At 40.7% G+C, this 15,126-nt stretch overlaps 1 protein-coding gene across 1 annotated transcript in view; it reads right to left on the minus strand.

Annotated features, from left to right (window-relative positions):
• Positions 1 to 6,028: 6,028 nt before the first annotated feature.
• myo10l3 (myosin X, like 3) overlaps positions 6,029 to 15,126 on the minus strand; it is a 100,025-nt gene continuing 90,927 nt past the window's right edge. The window contains exons 34-41 of the mRNA XM_066687304.1: positions 13,996 to 14,119; positions 12,535 to 12,832; positions 11,947 to 12,154; positions 11,273 to 11,409; positions 10,505 to 10,628; positions 9,392 to 9,865; positions 8,845 to 9,036; positions 6,029 to 8,479 (exon numbers count right to left, since the gene is read on the minus strand). Of these exons, the coding sequence (XP_066543401.1) occupies positions 8,375 to 8,479; positions 8,845 to 9,036; positions 9,392 to 9,865; positions 10,505 to 10,628; positions 11,273 to 11,409; positions 11,947 to 12,154; positions 12,535 to 12,832; positions 13,996 to 14,119 (1,662 nt within the window). The 3' untranslated portion in view covers positions 6,029 to 8,374. The remainder of the gene's footprint in view (positions 8,480 to 8,844; positions 9,037 to 9,391; positions 9,866 to 10,504; positions 10,629 to 11,272; positions 11,410 to 11,946; positions 12,155 to 12,534; positions 12,833 to 13,995; positions 14,120 to 15,126) is intronic.

A 15,126-nucleotide genomic window follows, 5' to 3' on the forward strand; every position in this document is an offset into this window, starting at 1 on the left:
GACGTTTGTATTGTGTTAGTATTGTCCTTCTCCCTGGTAAAGTTGAAGTGTCCTTTCTAGGGAGACACTTGTGTTGTTTGTGTGTGTGTGGCCAGTTGCTTTTGTGTGAGAGTGTCCAGATAGAGATTCAGGCTATGGTACAACTGCTAAATACTCTGTGTCTTTTGTGTGTGTCTGGAATTTGGAGAGAGTGCAGCCAGTGATCATACATCGCTGAAACAGTCTGCTGAGTCTGAGCTGCGCAGAGGAGTGCCTCTGTATATGGCAGCCAGAGTCAGTGGTTGTGATCAGGTGATTTCTGATGTACATGTAGGTCTGTTCAGTCAGGCTGGCTGGACGGCACTATAGAGTATTGTAGAGAATAAAGGAATTAATTTGAGGTGTAAATCAATAATCATTATAATTATAATATATATTAATAATAATAAAACAAATATATCATAATAAATAAAATCAGACAGCCATGGCAAGTTTAAAGTTACCAAACTCCATGGAGATTGTAAATTTCATGAAAGAAAGGTTGCAGACAATAAGAGACAAGGCTGTAAGTAAAGGGTGGGACCCTAAATCTCCAGTTCAATTACAAGTTCAGTGATGGAGAGGTTTAAAGTTAGGTGGAAAAGAAAAATATACCGTGGTGTTGTTCATTCAGTGAATAGAGGGATAGAAGGGTTTCTCCAGTGGAGTTTGTAGTTTGGAGGCTGGGATGTGTAAAACAATGGGAACAGTGCAACACAAACTGTACAGAGTTATGAAACTCAAACCAGGAAGTGTGAGTGAGGGGAATGAGGAAGGAGGAGACTGGGAGAGAAGATGGGATGACATCAGAGCTGAAGCACAGAGGCAGTGATCAGAGTGGGAAGTCAAATGCAGCTTTTATTTGCAATATTGGTATGTTTGGTATTGGTATGTTTTGTGCTGCTGTTCTTTAAATATTTGTGAAGGAGGATGTTACGGGTCTGTTATCTATTCCTCAGTAATCGATTAAGTTTACTGGCCCAGACCCCGGAAGTAGGGCTTTTGTTGGAGGAACTATACAACATGCTGTTTAAACATCATCTGAGAGTCTGTCATTATTTTCATATAGAATTAAAACACCAAGCTGATAAAGGATTTGATCCACCTCTAGGTAAAGGGGGGCCAGGAACAGTAGCTGTAGCCTCACCCCCGACCACTGTATGCCAGACAGCACAGGGGAGTTGAGATTGGAGTGAGAGAGAAAGAAAGAGAGCAGCAACTTTGTGATTGGAGTTGTGAGTGAACAGTATAAAAGCTACCCGTCTGCACAACTGTGTCAATAAATGGTCATATATTTGGGGGTATTAATTGGAGAGCAATTTTGACCACAGTGCAAAACTACATAGTGTGTTAGGGTTCTTAAATTAGATAATGTATTTAGCCACATTCTGAAATAGTTGCTGTTTGATAAAAACAAACAAATGCACCCCAAGACTGAAAGCTGATCTATATATATATACACATATTCTTTCAACGGGTCTCAGGTGAAACCTCATCCAGTCCTAATGTCTATGTCTCGAATAACTACTTTATATAGTACAGGTCTGACTGGGAAAATCCAGCAACAGAAACATCTGAAAACCGTATATAACATAGAGACCAGTCTACATATCTAAATACTAAATCTAATACAAGTGTGTGTAGGGAAAACATCTGGAGAGAAGTGGAAGCATTGGACTCAGGTGAAACCACATATAGTCAATTAAAGGGATGACATTTATTGTGCGCACTAATACTAACTTGGATGTGAGTGTCTTTTCTTTTACAGATTTCAGCCCGCAAGAAGATCAAGGAGAAGACTTCAATACAGCAGTGAACCAAATTGATTTTGAAAATGGGGATAAGTCAGTTTTGGGCCCTGCTTGTATGTTTCTTGTTGTATCTTCTCTTCTTGTATATTTTATGTTGTGTCCTGTCTTGTGTGTGTCTTGGAACCTACTGAGAGTTAATATAACTGATTCAGCATGTTTAAAGATAGGTCAGTATGCAAGACTGACCCACAGGACAGGGCTTTACACTAATTTGTTTTCATAGGAGCACACGGTGTTCCTAAATAAATAAACAAAAGCAGAAAACACACAAAGACTTTATATCTCTATATTTATGTAATTAATATTTACTTTTTCATTTTTTGTCCAACTTGGTGCAAAATGAAGACCATATTTCTCATTGTCATCAAATAATGAATAAGCAATCAAATTAAATTAGCAAAGCAGCATTTAAGTAACACAAAATGTTGGCCTAAATGAAATTAATACAGATTAGTTCTGTTAAGAGACAATTTATGCTGATTTTATACTTCGTTATTTCCTATTTTTAAATAATATATTATCAGAGATCTCCTCACCTAGATATTGTTTCTAGTTTGTTTAATAATAATAATAATAATAATAATAATAATAATAATAATAATAATAATAATAATAATCTCAAAATGCTTGCAGTCATATACTGTATTATTTTTACATTAAAACCTTTTTCATCTGATTATTTGTTGTTGAAAATATAAAATCTACTCCCAGCCCCAATGCTAAAAGTGTTTTCAGTTAAGTATTTAAAGGATAGTTAACATGTATACTGTATGTACATTTGTGTTGTTTAGAACATGTTACTTTCAAATTGATTAAACTAGAGTTGCTTTACAGAATAGGAACCCATGAACACTATCCTACAAAATTGCTGCAATTAGAATAATGCTTTATATCTAGTGAAATTCTAATAGTGTATTAGAAAGTACTGCCCCTGGTGCAAATGTAATGTAGCTAGGGATACTATCCTGTCTGTTACTGTTTACTGTGGAGTAACCTGGTCTCAGCTGATATGCAGAATTCCTATATATGAGGATACAGAGTTAGGTAGTTTTGTATGTATGTGCACACATTTAGGAGTCCACCTTCTTCGAACTTGGACAGACAGTTAATGTCAGGATGGCACAAGTGTCATCAATCTTATGGGAAAATGTCATACCAGGACAATATTGTCAAGAGTATTGATAAATGAATGAATGCTGTTTTAACTTAATTACTACAGAGCAATGACTCGTTCATATAGGCAGGTGGGGCAGAGCCCCAATAATAAATACACCGATCAGCCATAACATTATGACCACCTGCCTAATATTGTGTAGGTCCCCCTTTTGCCGCCAAAACGCGTCAAGGCATGGACTCCACTAGACCTCTGAAGGTGTGCTGTGGTATCTGGCACCAAGTCGTTAGCAGCAGATCCTTTAAGTCCTGTAAGTTGCGAGTTGGGGCCTCCATGGATCAGACTTGTTTGTCTAGCACATCCCACAGATGCTCGATTGGATTGAGATCTGGGGAATATCTGGGGAATCTGGGGAAAGTCAACAACTTGAACTCGTGATTCATCAGACCAGGCCACCTTCTTCCATTGCTCCATGGTCCAGTTCTGATGGTCACGTGCCCATTGTAGGCGCTTTCGGCAGTGGACAGGGGTCAGCATGGGCACCCTGACTGGTCTGTGGCTACGCTGCCCCATACGCAACAAACTGCGATGCACTGTTTGTTCTGACACCTTTCTATCAGCACCAGCATTAACTTTTTCAACAATTTGAGCTACAGGAGTTCGTCTGTTGGATAGGACCACACGGGCCAGCCTTCGCTCCCCACTTGCATCAATGAGCCTTGGCCGCCCATGACTCTGTACCCGGTTCACCGCTTTTCCTTCCTTGGACCACTTTTGATAGGTACTGACCACTGCAGACCGGGGACACCCCACAAGAGCTGCAGTTTTGGAGATGCTCTGACCCAGTCGTCTAGCCATCACAATTTGGCCCTTGTCAAAGTCGCTCAGATCCTTACGCTTGCCCATTTTTCCTGCTTCTAACACATCAATTGTGAGGACAAAATGTTCACTTGCTGCCTAATATATCCCACCCACTGACAGGTGTCATGATAACGAGATTATCAGTGTTATTCACGTCACCTGTCAGTGGTCATAATGTTACGGCTGATCGGTGTACATCCACTAAAAAATATTTATACACATCCACCCAAAAACATAGTTGTTGCTCATAAATAAATGATCCACCATCAATACATGGTAATAGATATTACCCAGTTTTTGTACAATCAATTAATCAAATAAGACAAGTGTTGATATTTCAGAGTTAAAATCACTATTTCAGCTATTCAGTCTCAATCCAGCTATTGTGCAATATTGGGGCAGGAGATCTCAGCATCCCACTCCAGCAGGCAGGCTTATTATGGTGTCTTGTGGTCAAATATGGGAATTGCAGGACTAATAGAGGGTTGCGATATTGACGAATTGTTTGGTAGTACCAACTCATACAGAGACAGATTGGCAATATGTCTACTAATATGGATTAGATCTCAGACCGCACAAGTGCTTGAGGAACCTTACATATACTCTTACTGCAGTAGAAAATGACTGGGGATGCATTAATACAATATTCAGAAAGCTTGATTGGTGTGATAACAAACATCACTACATCTCAATCTAAAGATTGTGATGTTTTAGCCAGAGACCTTTTAGATATGTTAAAAGATGATATTTTGACCGCGATGCTACCAGGGGGGGTTGTGTTGATGGTGTTTTGTCCGTGTTGTCATGAGGGGGGCCAGTGGGGGGGGCAGCGATTGTATTGGGCCACCCCTTGGCCGGACCACTGCTTCTATCTTTGGATTTCCTCTAATCTACCCTGCAGTTACAGCTTCCCAGACCTTCTCTAACTCTTTAACACTTTAAATCTAGAGGTAACCGTTCTAATGCCACTGTATATCACCTGGGGACCTGGATACATGTCTCCATATTCTACAGGGATGCTTATGACCACTGCTGACTGCTGCACAGAAACAGTCTCCTTTAAAATCTGATACTGTTCTACCCTTCAGCATTTTGGTAATACTTCAGCAACTGTGATCACAGTAACCCCTCTATCTGTATCTCAGACCGCTGTACACATTTCAGTTACCCAGTGCTGCTTCATCACCCCCCTACTGTCCTATCAGTATGGGCCTTTGACGTGCCCCACTTAACCTGTTATGTGTATCAGATCTCTGACTCTTTTGCACTGGGGATATTCACCTACCAGGCATATTGGCATGATTGCTCTGCCTTGGTGGCATGGGCATCTCATTGAAGACCGCCGGTTGCTCAGTGTTGCCCTATAGGATGTGCGGAGGCCGGTATCACTGGTCAAGGGAGAGGTGGTCCAAGGAAGATATCAAGTACAATTAGGGAATAGTGTGGTCATGGCTTTATTTTCATCATCAAGTGCTGAGGTGAATTGAACTGATATTAATTGTTGGGATATTGGCCGAATGTTAGCGGCTGCCGCCTCAGTAGTGGTCTTCACAATAACCCTGTGTCTATGTTGATATTTCTACTGTTTGCTTACTCACACTAAAAAGTTTACTCAGCATTCAGAGCCCCGCTATACTTCTGCTACTATCAGGGATCAGCCCCTTACGCCAATATGCTCAAATAGTGTAGTTTTCTTTTACAGCCACCGACACGCTGCAATACATATTCACATAATTGCACACACATAGGTACAATTTTATACACTACATATATACCCTAGGGAAAGTTGTTTTCTTTGAGAGAGCAGTGTTTCTGATGACCTGGTGTCCCTGTCCAACTTCGTGTGGCAGGGCCAAAGGGAGGTCTGATGAAAAAAAGCAGTTGTGAAAATATGTCAGTCAACTATGTGTAAATAAATTAGTTAACTGTTATTAAATCATTGCTAAGTAGGAAGATAGGATCGAATTATTTATTTAAATCAGTATTTCTAATGGTGATGTAAAGACTTTGGGTATTAAAGTATATTTAATCAAATCAACATCTAGATTTGCTGAGGTTTTCCCAGGTTTAAGAATTTAAGATACATGTCTGATAGTATCTGATTGGTTGGTGCTTCATGCTTAAGATTAACTTACTGGAGTGAGCATTATAAGAGTTTTTAGCAAATAAAACATTTTCAGAATATACAAACTATGGAAAAACAACACACACAACATACAGAATATGTAATCCAATAATTTATTAAAGCGTTTTGTAAAGCCAGTTACAAATAAAAAAAAAAAAAACATTTTTTCTTTGACTTTTCTTAAAAACAAGCACAATGTTCATATTAAATGATTACATTCTAGCTCTGGTGTGGCTGCCTGCAGCTTTCCCAGAGGCCTCAGCATAACAGCAGTAAGAGACAGGTAGGTGGTGCTGGGGATGAGGCCTAGTTTTTATGACAATGTGTGCGACCATTAAACCTACACACAGACACATTTCCCAAAAAGACAGCACCAAGAGTGACGTATTGCCATTCTGCAGTAAGTTTAGGTGTCATATCTTTCATGTTAAAGAGGCCTTCTCAGGTTAAAAAATAATCTGGACCTTCCAGGCTCACAGTGCACAAACTACCCCCGCCCTTATTTTCTTTGCATTAGAAGTATCATGAGCAATATATAAATAAATACCCCACTTCCCCTCCCGCCCCTTCCCTTGACACACCACAACTCCTTTAAACACATAAAAACTTCCTTCCATAACAGAAGTACCTGACTATATCTGCCTCCCCAAACTCTGACTGAGGTCTGTTCTCAATGCTATTCCTTTTTTTTTTTTCCCAATTCAAAAGCACAGTTTGCTTTACACTAAAAATAAAACAAAACCTTTGTTTGCCTGGTAACAAATTGTTCCCTACGGTTTTGGTATTGGAAATAAACTTCAATACCATACTTTTGATTTTTATTTGACTTACTCTGGTGTTTTTCTTGCTATTGTTGGTTTGTTTATTGTAAAAGGAGAAAATCTGAATTTGGGGTCTAATTAATTGTTGTCTTGGTTACTCTTATTATTTACTAGTTTTAAAACATTAAAACAAATTCAAAGCCTGGTGTTAAAGGCATCCATGATTAAGCCTTGAAATTCTCTTTCACTTTTCTGTAGAAGAAACCTTCAATTGTCTCTTCTAAGAAGCAGTGAAACATTTTGGTAATACAATATAGGCTAACTGCCACTTCTCCACTGAGAAAGCCCAAGTACTGGAGACAGGAAAGATCACTGAATACCAGTGGCTGACAACTATAAAATACTAGCTTGATTGGATACTGGTATACTCCTGGCTCCCTTCTAACTAAAAGAGAAGGCATCAGGCCACACAGCCTGGATGGAGAACACTTCTTTGAGGTTAGTTACTTTGTTGTGCCAGTCTGTACACCTTCACCCACTTTCCACTTCAGTAATGGGCTCAAAGCTGAAGAGCAAGGCATTGTATGAAAGCAGCAAGTCTATTTAAGGCATAAAGACTTAGGGACGGAATATGGTTCTTTCCAGTTTCACATGAAAGCTGATATATTGTTCCCTACACCTATTGACCATACCTGAAAAATTCAGTGTTTTTTATAGAAGAGGTAAAATCCTTAAAACAGCTAGGGCATTTCCTTTATGGATTCATACTGACTAAAATGGCTACATGTTTTATATTTAATATTATATAAAAGTAGGGTGCTGTAGTAGTATATAGTATACTGTAGAAAATAGTATACAAAAAGTTTCAAAATATTGTCACAACCATAGCCATATTTTGTGCAAAACTGACACTGACCCATCGACTGCAGCGAGGTGACTCATTTTTCTCACAAAACCAGAGCTGCTGGACTTAAAAAACAAATATTATATTCGTTTTCTGAATGGATGGTCAAGAAATACTTGGAAACATCACTTTCCAGTTTTAGTCAACTGTTAAGATTCAATTCTGCAATTCTGAGGCCTTGAGTCTGAGACTGTACAATGACTACAACCAAAATCTACGAAGAAATTCCTTTTGAATCTGAGCCTAGTCAGCCAGTATATGTGAGGCAGACTGATATTCCGTTCCCTGGTATCATAAAACACGAGCTGACATCAAAAGACTCACTTGTAAAAGAGGCATTTGCATATGTGAGGATGAAATAGAAGAAAAGCAAGCAAAGATTGTTCTTTGACTCATTGAGGTGTGGCGGCAAACACAAAGAGGCTGGACTAATTAATGTGCTGTGCTCTGTTTGGTGAGAATGTTTCCGTTACAGTATAAAAAGAGGAAAACAAAAACTGGTAGTAATTACAGCATATATAAGAATGTGCTAGCCATCTGAATACATCTTGAGTAGCACAGCAGAAGTCTTCTCAGGGTTAAGGTATTGTTCATTCCAGTCCTTTAGTCTGGCAGGACATCAGTTTTCCCTCATTGGATTTTGGTTTCCCTGTGAAGCAGCAGATCACCACTTCCAAAGCTTCCAGCTGACTGCTTTTCCTTCTGGCTGCATGACAACTTCCTGCTGCCAAGCACACGCCTTCCCGGTGGAGTTACTACGTGATGATTGGGCCACGCTGATCACCTGATCCAGGTGCTGCCACGGCTGGACACAGATTTGACACTGCATCGCTTCTTCACGATCATGTTTATGTAGGCTTTCATGATCTTGGTGATCTCACCAACCTAAAAAGCCAAATAGCAGTTCATTATTTTATAATCATGAACTTTAACGGCATTTAAACTATTTAAATTCATGCTACAAAGGGTACATTTTCACAATGTTAAGCGCAAGGTTGTCATGTGCTTTTTTTTTCTTCTGCCCTGGCCTGCTGTTTTTCTCGATGGTTCATGCTTCCCTGGTCTCTGGTCACATTTTCAGATAAGCAGCAGCTATTACTTAATACATGCTGAGTAAGAATTGAATTCATAGATTTGAAATGCGTGAAAGAAACATATAATCAATTAATTAAAACAAAGTCTAAATAAAGCATGGTGTTTCACATGGTCAATACAGATGCATTGCATTAAGGAATTAGCAAGGCCAATACCTGTGGGGTCTCAAAGAACATCTCCCTCTCATCCACAGTGATCTTGTAGGTGCTGGCCTGGGGTGCCCCAAAGAAGACAATGTGCTCATAGGGGAAGGTCTCCAGAGGCTTGGGCTCCCCCCTCTTATAAACAGAGACGTTCTCTGCACTCACTCCCAGCCACAGGTCATGAGGGAATCCTCCTTCCTTACACTGTACAGAAACACAAGATGCTGCTCTTAGGACAGGCAGCGTTCCTCCATGCCACCCAATGCCAACTGGCTCATGTAAAAGGAGACGAGACTAAGGTATCCAATTTCAAGTTTTTACACTTAATCATTCTACATCATGCTTGGATGTCAGTAAGTCAGTGTAGAAGATCATGCTATCATCATGGATTTTTACAAACAAGATCATCAATTGTCTTCTGGAAGGTGCAGTTACAATGCTTCCGAATACAAAAGTGTATCTGAAACCTGTTCTAAACTGAGTAAAAGACCAGTCCAGCTTTAATCTCAATTTCTTCAGATCTACCAGCACAAGCTCTGCAGTGTGAAATGCATCTCACCTCCACGTCGAAGAGTGTGGAGCCATAGCCCGGCCACTCCATGATGATGGCCATGTACTTGAGCATGGCCTGGTGCTGGGGAAGGCCCTGGAGCCTTGACCACTTCTCCAGCACACTGGCGCGGGTGGCCGACAGCTCCTCCTTCACCCACATCTCCAGCATCTGTTCCTCCTCCATGCGCTGCTTCTTCATGGAGCCCGTCTTGAAGCTGCGCCTCAGGGTGCCCTCCAGGAAGCTGGTCCTGCGGCGCTCCAGGGTGTGCCCCCCTGGCCCTGCTGCACTCCCCCCGGCCCCACCGCTGGACTTGGTGGACTGCAGGATGCGGCTGCGCAGACGACCCACTGGGTAGATGTTGTCCAGGGTCCAGCCAGCCCGTCCCACCTCCCCGTGGAGGTACAGCAGCCGCAGGGCAGCCAGCTGCTGGAGGGTCTCCTCTGGGGCAGGGAAGTGCCCGCTGATCAGGCTCTCGTGGGCCTGTGGGGAAGACGCATAAACAGAAGGAGGAAATTGTGAGAGAAGACATCACACCTAGGTATGTTATGAAGCAATGAATCTGTCATGTTTGTTTTGTTGCAGTCAAAAACAGACATGCCAATATCTTCAGAGAGTCAAGCAAGCAGTAATCAAGTGTCAAACACAAAATCATTCTGAATATATGTCTTGGATGTCCTGGATAAGGGCATCTGCCAATAAATAATAATAATAATAATAATAATAATAATAATAATAATAATAATAATAATAATAATAATAATAGTATTTCTTGTGTTTACAGAGTTTACCACTGGGGTCACTACTCTTGGTTTATGGCTGTAGATAACATATTTACTACTCTGATTGTTATAACTAACAGAACTAACTATATTCGTAATTTTCCTGCTATTTATATTGGATTATACTACTAAACTGCACTTCTCAATTTGAAAGGTATAATTTTAAATGCCCAAGGTGTTCTTTGTTGTTGAGTCTAAAACCTAGGAAGAACACTGACGTCTGTTTGCAGCTACAAACTAAGTTGACAGTTTAATTTTATTTCTACTCATTTCCAGTAGTTTGCAGTTACTCAATTCTTCTCTCTAGTGTTCACTAAACACAAAGCGGTGTGGGCCTCACCTGCTCAAACATGAACGCAAACTCAACACCTTCCTTGGGAACACTCTCCACATCCAGAAAGCAGTAGAGCTTGAAGTACAGCTGCCATTGGCCCTCCTCTTCCTCTTCCTCTGTGCCTGCCAGCCTGTGTGAACATCACAGCAACAGGTCAGTGGCACTGCAGCACCAGACACTTTCAATATTGATGTCTAGTACTGTGGACCAGCAATTAACAAGCTTTCCTTGGCAAGGAAAAACAAAACCTAAGACACATACCCCTACAATATTTACCATGCCAGCATAGTTCCAATAATCTTTGCTGTTTACTTTATTAGTCATTAGATTATTATAATATGCCCATTGAACTTGATTCTGTATCGTGCTTTACATTTATATTATTACATTAATATATATATATATATATATATATATATATATATATATGTATTTATTCTTTGTTAATAAAAACATTGCTTCTAAAAAGGTCGACCAAAATTAAGAGAATTTGGGTCATGTTTTGTGGGGCATTTGGTGACAGTAATGTGCTTAAGCCTGTATATCTTCCCACGTCGTCTCCACCCATTCAGCCAACAAGTCTTTTCAGGAACTATGAATGAGAGAATAATCTAGGACAAAAATGCACACTGGAGAATAGTGCCAATATGAAATCAAACCTGAAGGAATTAGAGCAGGACAATGAGTGAAGGATAATCCCCTCCCACCCCCTTTAAAATCAAGTCTAATGGAATAATCAATCAAACAGTTCACATTTGGGGTGGTCCCACCCACCTCTCGAACTTAGCCAGCACGTCTGCCACGATGACGCGGCTCTCCACAGCCCGGTCGGTGGTGTTGTTGTGTTCAAACAGGGCGAACATGTTGCGGCTGTCCTCCATAGCCAGACCTCGGATGAGCTTCTCTACCACCTGGACACAGAGAACATTGTCAGCTGCAGTAAATGTAAACTCTCCAGACTCTCCAAACACTATCATATCTGGAAAGCATTAATTTGACTTTTGAGAAGAGGGCAAACACATTACAAAAAAATCTTTAGAAGGATTTTTAATCGAAATTCTCCAAGCATCAAAACATGAACCTATGATAAGATGGTTTTCTTATTTATCCTCACAGTTTTGTTTTTTGTCTTCCAATGATTGTTTTTCTAGTTATTTTAAGATGCCCTCTTATTTTTTAAATAATACAATAATTTTGCACAGCAGCTGGATCCATGTTTCAGACCAGTTTATAAAACATGCTGTGAGAATTTTTTATGATGATAACAGTGTTTACAAGAGTGACAAGAAAATCTTTCATGCAGTAAATTTTTCCTAGTGAGATTAACACTCAACAGATATGATTAAAGGAAACAGCCTTTCTTCCGAAACCGGCTTCAACAGATAAGCTAGTTTAAACCTCCCACAGTTGATCCCATGGCGCTGTGTGTGGTTGGTGAGTTGACGTACCTCCCCAGCGGTGGTGTGGGAGTTGATGGAGATCTTGCAGGAGCCCCCCCCATGGCAGTACACAGTGGTGGTCATCTCCTTTCTGGTGAGCAGCGCCGCAATCTCTTCCTGGGAGGGCACAAACTCCCTCGTCTTGGTCTTCTTCAGGGACTCTCCGATGAAGTGGGCATACTTCTCAATCTCCGTCCCCGAGAACTGCTCCTTAATCCTGTAGGAGGGAAACACAGCAAGGGCAAGGATGAAGTCAGGAGATGGAGAGCTCGAGGCAATGTGCACAGACAGCAAAGACAGGACGTCATGGCTTGAATCTGAAGACTGGGCTATATCAGCCTGTCAGTTTATACCCTGCTAGTTATTTTGTTATCTTTCTATGGATTTAAATAAGCCCTTATTTGTGGTTGCAATGCATGATAGGAAATTTAACTGCACGGAACATGGCTCAGTTCCCTTGTGCAGCTGGGGGCTTCTGAAGTTTACTTGTTGATACCTGATTGTACAAGTTCAGCTGACATTTGTCTCTGGTGAGGGACGCAACATAACAGAGCGGGTGAGAGCCAGAATCTAGTGCAGAGGAGAGAGGACGCTGACCTCTTCAGGTGAAACTTGAGATAGCGCAAGATGCCGCGGCTGGGCAGGAAGGTGCAGCTCATGCAGGTGAGGAGGTGCCAATGGGCACGGTTGGCGGGGCTGTTGGGCTGGGGCACGTGGTTCGTCTGCTTGATGAGCTGGCAGTAGACCTCGTCTCGCAGCGGCCTCAGGTCCTGGCAGGTCTGCAGGATGCCCTGGATGATGGGCACAGGGTCTAACACCGTCTCCATCTCCTGCAGCGAGTTGAACATCTTCACTGCCTCATCCTGCAAGCTGGCATAACCCTTCTCCTTTTGAACTGGAAACACAGAAACACACAGAGGCGTGGATGTGTTATTTGCAGATATAGGCAGGGTGCTTGTTTTGTAATTGGAAGCCAACAACTTCCGAGCAAAATTAATACAGGGGCTATTGTATGTGTACTCTTCCTCCCTCATACAAGCTGTATTCTACCAGCTGGGTTAATCAAATTAAGATACTTACTGCTACTTAACAGTTTATGATATGCTTGAATTATACTTTTTGTGATAATATAAAAACCCATCTTACTCTTATTTTATATTTCCAAGGCAGATTAATATGATTATTACCAGCTACCGAGCTTTCCAAATACAGCTTTGAAGCATTGCCTGTGGCAGAACACACTGTTCCCAGAACAGTAGATGGCAGATCACATTACCTAGAGAATGAGCTAACCCTGCACTGCCTGACACAGTGCATAACACTGACATCTGGGTGTGTTGCTCAATTTTTGCCAAAAACATTTATTTCACCCATAACGTCATCGATGGTTCCAAGCAGACGGAACTGATTAAATTAATTAATTAAAAACATATCAGCTTCTACTACGTTGACACCAACATTTAAGAATGTTTGGCCCTGAAAGATTAATACTCCCTTTTAATTACACTAAATGATGAATGAGGGCAAACACTGCAGCTCTGTATGAATAGTTCTTATGCAAACTAGGCAACTTTAACTGTTTCTTTCACATGGGATACTGCAGGTTTGAAGTCACTTGAATTGATTTGAACCACTTACTTACCATTCTATAAATCAAGACTTATTTTGTTATTTGTATAAGCAGTCCACTCACCTGTTATTTCCAAGTTATTAATCAGTTGTTAATTGAAAGGCACAACAAAAACCTGCAAGAATCTGGGCATTGTCTCAATGTCTTGAGTTGCTAATCCCTACTCTGCTATATATTTTGTACCTTTCACCTGTCTTCATATGACAAAGAGGGGTGTGTATATGAACAGGCAGTAATACCTTTGGTGAAAATACCCAAGGTAGGTTGAAATAACAGAAATAAACAGTTTAAATGTGTATAATGTACAAATCAGATTGCACTTTGTTTGCACTTATGTTGTAAGTCGCCCTGGATAAGGGCGTCTGCCAAGAAATAAAAATAATAATAATAATTAAAAAAAAGCTGGGGGGAAAAGAAACGATACTCACGATTGATATTGATGTCTCCATAAGGCAAGGGCAGGAGGGGGGAGTGCAGGGGATGCTGGGTGTATCTGAGGATGGGGTTCCTCCTGTAAGTCTGCTCCACGGCTTCTGCATTCAAACTGTTCTCCTGGAGAGAGCAAGGCAGAGCTGCAGGTAAGAGACTGCCTTACTGAACACCGTTCTCAGGCACTCGGGTCACCAGTTCTCATATGAAACAACACAATCTATAAACAGAGTCCAAATTCTGTGTTAAGGGAAAGCACATCAAACCATAACAACCTGTATACGATAAAAAATACTCTATACCTGATAAATATGTTTCGTGATAGTATAGCTGAAGAACAGCAACATATTTTTGATCACAATGTCAACACAACATTGCCTTTCAACTAGTTCTGGTAAAAAACGTATAAGCAGATAATACTGATAATACTTTTAACGCTTATGAATATAAAAATGAGGGAGTGGTCTCACAACATGACACACTTGAAACTAATGAACAAAAATGGCACGGCAACCAGCAGAAAAATTAATGTCAAATCATACCTAACAAATCGTTAAATAAATGGAACCATTATCTGGATCCCACCAAATTTGTTCTCCAGCTTAAAGTGCCAGAAGTGGAGTAAATGAACACAAAGTCCAAGGCTGAAGGAGTTAAAAGAGTGATTCAATTCTATAAAGCATGCAGAGAGAGTGGGTCGAGTACCCTGGCACAACTCCAGGTACCTCAGTGAACTACAATGCTTCCCTCTTGACAAACAGGGTGTGCAGAGTTATGCGCTTCCACAGCTGAAATCAAGATGCGTCACGGGTGAGTTGTAGAACAACAAGTTAATTCTCTATTCAAATTATTTAGATTTTGCCTATTGGAAGTAGACATACCAGGGGACAGCATTCAAAATTAATCAAAAGACTGAGATCTGCAAAGTTTTTTTTTTTACACTTACAATACAGTCTTCAATTTACACTGATTACAGCCAGTCTATATACTGGTCAGTTGACACAGCAGCATCTGAACATCATGAGGATGAACTTTCACAGCAAACACAATCTACATTCCTATTTGCAGGATGTTGCAATGTCAGTACAAAGGTGGATGTGCTGGCAAGAAGTAAAAGTGCATCGTCTGGT

Source organism: Amia ocellicauda, chromosome 16 (genome assembly GCF_036373705.1).
Source record: "Amia ocellicauda isolate fAmiCal2 chromosome 16, fAmiCal2.hap1, whole genome shotgun sequence".
NCBI lineage: Eukaryota > Metazoa > Chordata > Actinopteri > Amiiformes > Amiidae > Amia > Amia ocellicauda.